The following is a 9,264-nucleotide window of genomic DNA, read 5'->3' as shown; positions in this document are numbered from 1 at the left end:
TCGCGTTCAAAGAGCGTTGATCGTCTCGTGAATTATTTAATGCGACACCATATGTCAACGGAAATGTGCATGGCTGCACGCTTCTCAATGAAACGCGCGGAATATTCAACCGGATTCCCATCCGACGCGATATCATCGATAATTACACCTACAATAAAGGTAGAAGAGATATATAGAAACCAAACGCATGGAAACAGAGGAATGTGTGATATGACCAAAGATTAGTTTACGGAATTAGGTAGAAAAAAGAGAGAAAAATTAGAACTATGGAATGATGAACTGAATAGTGTAAAAAGGAATGTGTTGAAGAAATTATGGAGAAAGAAAGACTAGGTATTAGAGTGAGGAAGAGGAGAATTAGGTAGTATTTAAGCTTTGCTTTGGACGCTTTCGTGCTGAAAGCATCACTCCATCTTTTTTCAACATGTAATGAACAATAAAGATAGTAGACTGACGCTTTCAGCACGAAAGCGCCCAAAGCGAACGCAGCCTAAGTATGATGGATGGTATATGAGTGAGTTAAGTAAATATTGTAAACTAAAAGTCCATGTAAACTGAAGTTAATAAAATATTATTATTATTATATTATAGAAACCAAACACATATAAAATGGATTTAAAAGTTGCAACAGAAGTTTCGCGCAGCTAGAAGCGCACGCACAATGAATAATCGTCATTAATTAGAAAATCAAAAAAGGGGCACCGATCTTTAACGCGCCATTTTATTTCGCTTGAGTTTTGATACGATTTTATACTCGCGTGATAATGTCATCTCTCTAGGAACTCCTTATCTACTTGCAACAATGATAAATATAACGTATCTGTTATTGTAACAAATGATACAACAACTGCAGACATTGCATGGAATTTTTTTCGCGCATCAACTTTGTCGACACTCGATCTTCGGGGCTTCCTGAAAGTCCAGATAAGCATAATCGTTCATTTCGCAGAAGCTTCGCAGAAGCTTCGGCAATCGTAAGAATCGATCGCGCAATTTATTCTCGCTGTCCAATACTTTTACGCGCCTGCGAAACAAGATCAACGACACTTTTGCGCGTTGCCGAGTTGTTTAACAATCGCAGATAAGTAGCGACCGCCGGAGGTCTCCGCCACGCGATCGGCGATCACGAGCACGGTGGCTGATTCGCGATATGTCGCACGCGAGAGACGTAATGGGAAACAGTATCGAGACACATGGCTTTTTCAACCAGAAATAAAACGAACGGCTTAATTTAGGCTGGAGCACGATAACCGTCCTATATATCTTCAACACCGATCAACCGAGTTGCGTTGCGTTCGAAGTGCACTTGACATACTTAATATGGATTTGTGACAATCGCCCGCATAGTTCGCGAAACTCATTCGCAGCGGACGATTATAGTTTCTTTTTTATACTTTATTTCCAAGATTAGCGTTTGTCGCTTTACATAGATTGTTGTATGTTGTGACTATTGAGATACATAATACAAATGATACAAATATAACAGTAGGATAGACCGGGGCACGTTGTCACACATTTTTTTAAATATTTTTTGTATTTTTTACATTCAATATTTGAGAGTACTGTGATATGCCAAAATTTCGAGTGAACCCTCAGCTTCAATTGGACAGTATCGAATTTTGTGTGATTGTTACTCTACAGTTGTTACATAACAATAAATAACGACAGGTCGCTTGTGACAACGTGCCCTGGTCTACCCTATAATATGTACAGTGTAATACAAATAAGGTTACGTTTAGTTGGTATTATAGTTTCTGAAAATTTTTGGTAAAATTCTACAAATAATGAAAAATCGTTACGTTAAGTAACGTTAAGTATCACGTGGATACGCGGTGATAATATCGAGCAATGTTTTTGGAACATGATCTGTCCGATCTATTCTTAAGCAAATCGCATTCGAATTCGAATCCATTTACGGCATATGGATTGAAAACAAGCTCGAGCGAGGGCGTGGAATTAACCATTCCGCGAAGTGGGCGGCCGATATATTTAACACAATCGTTGCCTAGGAGCTTTCCTCGTTACTTCCCCGTAACGGAGATTCCGGTTTTTTCCGAATTTTCCGAGTACCCTTTGTAAACTGCGTTTTCGTATAGGAAATGAAATAATTTGAATAAAGGAAAAGAAAGAGAAGAAAGGTTGTAGAAGAAAGGGTTGCAAGTTTATTTTATTACAAATATAAATGCATATATGCAAATATATGCAATTACGAAACTTACTAAATTGAACGAAGAACCAGTGAAACGTGGACGTACGTAAATAATTTCAACGGCGTAGTTTCCGGAAAAAATGCGTGTCTCGCATACCGATTTACTCGGCAATGAAAAATTCTACCGTCAATTGTTGCACGCATCCAATATGAATCAACGACGTGCGTCCATCGAATCCGTTATCGCCGAAGGAAGGACGGAAGATAACATCATCAGCCGGCGAAGGCGATTTATCTCTCCTTCATCGTTCGATTGCCAGTCTCGCGATCTCTCTCGCGAATTTCCATTTTTGTCCTACCGAGAGTAAATTGACAAATAAACGTAAAAAGACGAACTCTCGATGTCGGAGGACATATATCGAAATAAAAATACCGACAGTTTTTTTTTTCCTCAATATATTTATGATTTATCGCATTTATTTTATCCACTTGGCTAACGTTTGAAAGGTCGCCCATAAAGTTTTCGTAACAGCATTTCGTATGCGAGACATATATAATATTTCTGCATTTGACTTTCCGATGTGTCATTGTTTTGCCGCTATGCGCAAATAGCGACGTAGAACAAAGTGTTCGGCTCAAGGTATCGGCTACTTCCATAGATCGCCGAGGGACCCGTGCGGGCTCCTTCCGGCGCTTTGTTTCTGCCGATTACTCCGGATGCGGGTTCGTCGCGACGTACCAGGTTGTGTTATAAGCAACACGATAAGGTAGAACGTTTTGAAATAATTTGCCTGTAAGTGGGGAAAAAGAAAATTTAGTTAAAAGATGAGAAAAGATTATACACACAAAATGAGAGCATACAGATATATAATCGACGTTACAATTTACTTTTAACTGATCTTTTATTTTTATTTATCGAACAAAAACTGCATTATTTTTATCGGACGATCTAGAAGTCATAAGTACAAAAGCACGAAGAAAACTGCGATAATAATTATTTAATCACTGACAAGTATATATTTTTTGAAAAGCTGATTTATTGAAAATCTAACTTCTCCGAAGTTGTTGACTGTGATTGATTTCGATTTGTTTAATTGTAAGTTTTCTCGTGTACCTCCACTTTAATAAGATTGAAACGAAAAATGAGAAAAATAAAAGAGAAAGAGAAAGAAATGAGAGCTCTTATATGCTATCACTTTGAATTTGAATTTCTTTAATTGAGAAACAAAATAACGATTTTACAAAATAAATCTGATAAAATTATGTAATTAAAAAAAAAACCGATACAAGCAAAAAATATGTAGATCTTTATTGCTCAGGCTGCGGGTCATTGCATTCGCATAAAATAAGAAACGACGAGAGAGACGAAGAGATAAAGAGAGGGATAAAGCAAGACAAACATAAAAAGAGAGAGAAAGAGAGGGAAATGAGTTTGCAGCGAAGGACGAAGAGATTTACAGAAGCGAGAAGACGAGGCCGTTCGAGGTATGCGAACGAAGAGGGAAAGAGACACGAGTCTCGCGGACTGGACAGAGCGAAATCGACGATACACAACATTAGAATAAAGCACGAGGAGGAGTGGGGATGGAGAGGGTATGACGCTCGCGGGGCGCGCCATGACGCCATGACGTATCGACCGTGTTCTCCACGCGCGCTGACGTCACGATCACGGCCCGAGTCAGACCGGGAGCACGTGAACAGCACGCCTGCGATCACGCGGTCGCGGGCTGACCGGGCGGCGCCGATTGGCCGCCCGTCGGCGAGCCCCTGGCCGCGATTGGTCGCGCCCGCGCGCGCCGCGTGATCACGCACGCACACACGCAACGAGCGCGTCCCATAGCCAGGCGCGCCGACCTGAGAGAGCTTCATTGCTCCGTGAGACGCCCGTGAGACGCCCGCACGTTTACGCTCACTACTCGTCGCTCCAGTTTTGCCGAGGTGGGCTCGGCGGGCGCGCGCGCGCGCGTACTCCGTGCTTTTCTTTCTTGTGGTTTTTTTTCCCTTTAATTTTGCCTTTGACTTCGGGAGCGGTGTCCCGCGCTCGTTCTTATCTTATCTCGTGTGGACCTGTGTTCGTCGTTCTGCGTGAATATGGATACGAATCAGGCGCCTCTTTCCCCGCCAGCCTCGCCCCAGCTGAAACATGTAAGTGCAGCAGCGAATTAAATATACCGCCATAACATCGCCCGCCGTTGCCCGCGAAACTCGAACGTTGTCCGTGATTTTGATTTTACGAAGTGTTAGAAAGTTTTGCTGTCTTTTTTGTGATAGTAAATCGTCATACTTATAGCAAAATAATAATTGTTCATTTACGAGAGATATCAGGGATGGTTATATTAAAGTTAATGAGTTCTATATATATTTTTATATTCTAAATTTATTTCACATTAATATAAATTTGATTTAAATATTACATTAATTTTTAAATTAAAATTTTATTAAAGTTTAGTTTTGAGTTATCTGAAGAATAAATTTTATTTTCTGTTTAATTTTCATTTTCTGTTAGGATTATCGACATTTTTCCTCAGAAACGAAAAAATCATGACATAATGAAATAAGATATAAAATTAATTTTTAAAACTGCAATTACTTTTCAAAAAGATAAGTTAGAAAAATATATCTATTTATCTCTTCTACCCTTGAGAATCGCATTTCGTTATCGCATATTGCATTGCATGGAAACATTATTTATTCCTTACTATATTATATATTTTAATATCTTATTATGTCTTGAGCTACAATAGATAGTTCCATTCAGAGGGCATTTACACAATATGATCTCATTTAGCGAAATTGTGCGCTCACGCCTTCTTTTGTTTCACAGATGGAACCGCTGCAATTATCGTTCAGCGTTGCGGCTCTGCTGGGGGAGAAGCTTTCGGATCAGTCGGTGAGATCCAAGAGGAAAGACGAAGAGGACGCGGGTTCTCACCCCGTTCTACCGCCCACTCCCCAGCCCTCCGACTCGGAGGAGGATGAGCCACCCCGAAAGCGGCGATGCGTCGAGCAATGCGAATTGGCGAAGGTAAATAAACCCTTTCAAGATAACCTTATCGACAGACAGCTGCATTTTGTGACAAAAATGTCTCCCTCTTGGCCTTTCTTTTTTCTTAGTTTCCCTTCGATTTATCGGCTCGTTTTAAATCGACTGGAATGGAGAGCGGGCCGGAGCTGTTGTGACATGACTCCGTTCGAGCGCGCACCATTTCATTCCTGGCACTTTTTTATCCTTCGAGTACGCGTATCTTCCAACGATACTTTCATCAAAATAAAATGCTGACTGCTATATATCGGTCCCCTATTGATAAATGGCTTGTGATATTGTCGCGAGTCGATAACACGAATTTATAGCATTATCCGCCATATAGCTTCAAACATATTTCTTCAATATACGTATAGCTTCAAATTATTTCTTCTAAATCGTTATTCAATACATTACAATATGTTACAAATTTACTCTATTTCTAAATCGGACATTAAGGTACACAATATTTATACGTCCTTCCGAATAGACTATGATTTTTTGTTTCTTCATCGAGCGTAAAGAAGTATCTTCATACTTCATATACTTCAAAATAGGCTATAATGCGCGGTGTTCGTAACTTGCCCGAACTTCTCGAATACAAAGCTGCTTCTTATCGTTTCAGCTGTTACTAGACGGCACGCCACCGCCGAGCCCGGAGTTAGCCAGGGTTTCGGTAATAATGCGCGCCAATCGAGACGGCACCTGCAGTCCGGCTAATCTCGCTGAGTGCCCCACGATCAGCGGCCAACCGGTGCCACGTGATTTGCCCGCGCGACAGCCGCCCAGTCCGCGGGCGAACATGCGAGCGAACGTAACGGGACCGGTGGAGAACGTGCTACGCAGCCTGAAGTTCAAGATGAGCTTGCGCAAGGAACAGATCATTGTGAACAGCAAGAATACTGATCGCGAAAGCTGCCAGCAGCAACAGCAACAGCAACAATATCGACAACAGCAACAACTTCAGCAGCAACAGCAACAATTTCAGCAACAGCAGTATCAACAGCAACAACATTTACCCAGATTGCAACCCCTGGCGCCAAAACCCACATCCATTGTGGTAGCAGGCTTACTGGGCTCGCCTCTGGTCTTACCACGAACTCCCCTTTTGTTAGTCGCCAGCGCGGCGCCGACGACCATGACCACCGCAACAACCACAACGGCGAATGCAGGCGCGACGGAGACACGGCGCCGCGTTTACGAGTGCGAGCACCCGGGCTGTGGCAAGAACTACTTCAAGTCGTCGCACCTGAAGGCTCACACGCGTACCCACACCGGCGAGCGGCCGTTCCCGTGCCCGTACGAGGATTGCAGCCGCCGTTTCTCGCGCAGCGACGAGCTGTCGCGGCACAAGCGCACGCATACCGGCGAGAAGAAGTTTGCCTGCGCCGTCTGCCAGAGGAGATTCATGAGGAGCGATCACTTGGCGAAGCACGTGAAACGCCACGCCAGAGACAAGTCCTCCGCGCCATCGTCCTCTTCTAATCAGGTTGCCGCCTCCCAGATGGCCCCGACGCCCCTGAGGGTGAGTCTACTGCCGGTGCTGACGTCGCGATTAGCGCGATCTGTTCCACAGTTGGTGCCGCCTCAGCTGGCGGCTTGAAAGACGCACTCGTGATTAGTAAAGTCGCTTAAGAGTTGTATTTCGCGTTCCCCTTAATTAGAGTCAGATTGGATTGGATTGCTCTTAGCACACACACACACACACACACACACACACACACACACACACACACATAAATTGAAGATCAAGAATACTACTTAAAAAAACTGGCCTTATTCAACAAAATGTTAAAAACTATAATTAAAATACCTGATACTTTAATTAGGATAAAAATTATATCTAACAATAAGATATGAAAGGTGAAGGGTTTGATTCATCCTGATGAAGTGGCATTAGGTTGCAAGCAAAAACACTGTGGCAAACATCTACTGGCGTTAATCTGATCAATTAGAAGGGTGTGTTGTGCGATGAAGAGAATTTAAATCAAGATGGGATTACTGGAAGAGAAATGGAACAAGTCGAGCGCTAAGCGGGGAGAAAGGCAGAGTTGGCCGTTAAAGAGGTGGAGCAAAGACACGAGGCGACGATTGGTCCGTCGCGCAGAGGACTGTCGCCGTCTGCAAACCGAGTACCTAAATGTGTCTGTGATCTGTGACACGTGAAGATTAGTGTGTCATTTACTCGAGAGTTTTGCTATCTCACGAGTCACTTGCGAGGAGACGGACTCTGCATTTGCAGCGTGCGTTCAGCGCTAAATGCGGCCGCGCGCTTTTCAGTTCGGGACAATATGGAATGTGATCACCGCGTTGAGTAAATTAAACGTGAACATTCGCATTTAACACTGCTGGCTATGGGACTTGAGAACGAATTAAAGATTTCCAAAAGGGTACCATTTAAAAATCGCTCGATTCTTCGCTGGTCGGAGATTCTTTGTAAATAATACAAAAATCTAACAGAAATTCGAAAGATATTACCGATATACTTTCTCGGCTAGTCTCTCAACTTGTTTTAGATTTTTCTATTGTTCAACTTACTGGATATAGCTGCTCTCGGTAAATGGAGCTCTTTAGCATCAAGTTTGAGCGCGTTGACCGAGAAACAGAAAGAAAGAATATTTATTTATGAGGAGACAAGACGTTATTGATTTATGTTATGTATATAACGGTTATTTGCGAGCTTTAAGATTACGATCGCGCTAATGAGACTAGCTGTACATATTGAATATGGATAATGTAGGAGCGGATGCAATGAAAACTTCGTGGAGATTCATCATCGATTCTGTTGATTTTTAAAAGTTATTACTATTTTTTTTTATATCCTAGCGACTTGAAATATTATTTTCTTCTTCCACAGAGTTTATTTTATGTTTTATGTTTTACTTTAAGGAAGAGATTAATGATTGGGCTACAACTTGTAAATGGTTGCATCCGCTTCTGGGACCGCAGCATGTATATATGTATATGTATCTCTATCACAGTCAGGTGAAGAAACTTCACTTGGCGACATAAGACTTCAGTGTATCGTTAAACTGTATAAAAGTTTTTCTACAATTAAATAAATTGTATACTTTCATAAATCATTACGAGTATATTTACTCACTCGTCCTTTCCCTCTGCGACTTCCTTTGTGAGTCAATATTTAAATCAATATTTAAATTACGTTATCTAATTGATTATCCTGCAAGTATTAGTTGATAACTTGATATCAATAACTGGTTTAAATAAAAAATTTCTTTTTGTCTAAATTGTCCTCAAAGTTTACGTTGTTATTTTGATGAGGACGAACTACTCCTTTATACCAATGCTTAAAGAAATCACAAATTAAATCTTAGATTCTCATATTGCTTGTCATATACTTAATTCGTGAAAAGTTTCTATATTCGCAAAATGTCTTTAGCGTTAAAAAATTGGAGCTATAAGAATTGCGTACAAGTTTCAGGCGGATTTAAGGGAAAATTCGATGCAAAAATTATGTTTTCCTTTACAACTCGAGAACTCCGAAAATTCCAAGTAGAAGAACCGCGTGATTGTTCTCCAACGGAAGAACGTATCTTTTTTTTTGTGCGGGCATACGGAAGCTATGTTTAAATTCTGTGAGGGAGGTCGTGTCGCTCGAAAATGACCAAGTGATAACGACGTGGGAAAAAAATGCATTGTGTGCGAAAGAATCGATGACGTCGTGCCACTCTCAAGAGGCACGTCGCGCTGCTCTCTTACGTCGCTCTCGAGAGGCGCGTGCAATTCAGGGACACGCAGGCAGGCCCACGTGAACACAAGATGCCCGATATGGGTTTGCTGAGATAAGACTTGCAACTTGTATTCCCGTAAAACAACGGACAGTGCAACGCTTTCAAAGAATCAGTTTAAGCACGCGATGTTTTTTGTAATTCACGCCGGATATTGCTGCAAACATTTCCGCGAGGTATATCGAATATTAAAAATAAATACTCGTTTCACACGCATAATTTGTGTGTTATTTGATGCAGCGAAATTTGAATACTGGGTGACGCACTGCCTTGGCATTAAAGATAAAATACGAATAAAAATAGCCAGTGTTTAACGAATTAATAATGTAGAATAAATCACTATA

The 9,264-nt window shown here is 41.5% G+C and overlaps 1 protein-coding gene across 1 annotated transcript; it reads left to right on the top strand.

The window, feature by feature from the left end:
* Nucleotides 1-4,010: 4,010 nt before the first annotated feature.
* LOC143897732 (uncharacterized) lies at nt 4,011-8,254 on the top strand. The gene is made up of 3 exons (XM_077406593.1): nt 4,011-4,294; nt 4,974-5,174; nt 5,797-8,254. Exons 1-3 carry the CDS (start codon nt 4,241-4,243, stop codon nt 6,772-6,774), a joined length of 1,233 nt encoding a protein of 410 aa, XP_077262719.1. The 5' UTR covers nt 4,011-4,240; the 3' UTR covers nt 6,775-8,254.
* Nucleotides 8,255-9,264: the final 1,010 nt, after the last annotated feature.

The sequence above is a fragment of the Temnothorax americanus genome, unplaced genomic scaffold, assembly GCF_048541705.1.
Source record: "Temnothorax americanus isolate GAGA-0224 unplaced genomic scaffold, ASM4854170v1 Scaffold21, whole genome shotgun sequence".
Lineage (NCBI taxonomy): Eukaryota > Metazoa > Arthropoda > Insecta > Hymenoptera > Formicidae > Temnothorax > Temnothorax americanus.
The sequence above is the reverse complement of the archived record's forward strand: the minus strand, read 5'-3'. Positions and strand labels throughout refer to the sequence as shown.

What these genes read in the sequence shown, in the direction of transcription:
- LOC143897732 (XM_077406593.1), top strand. Translation starts at nt 4,241, where the DNA reads ATGGATACGAATCAGGCGCCTCTTTCCCCGCCAGCCTCGCCCCAGCTG. An exon ending in CCTCGCCCCAGCTGAAACAT is followed by an intron (nt 4,295 to 4,973) that starts GTAAGTGCAGCA and finishes TTTGTTTCACAG; the next exon opens with ATGGAACCGCTGCAATTATC. An exon ending in AGCAATGCGAATTGGCGAAG is followed by an intron (nt 5,175 to 5,796) that starts GTAAATAAACCC and finishes TTATCGTTTCAG; the next exon opens with CTGTTACTAGACGGCACGCC.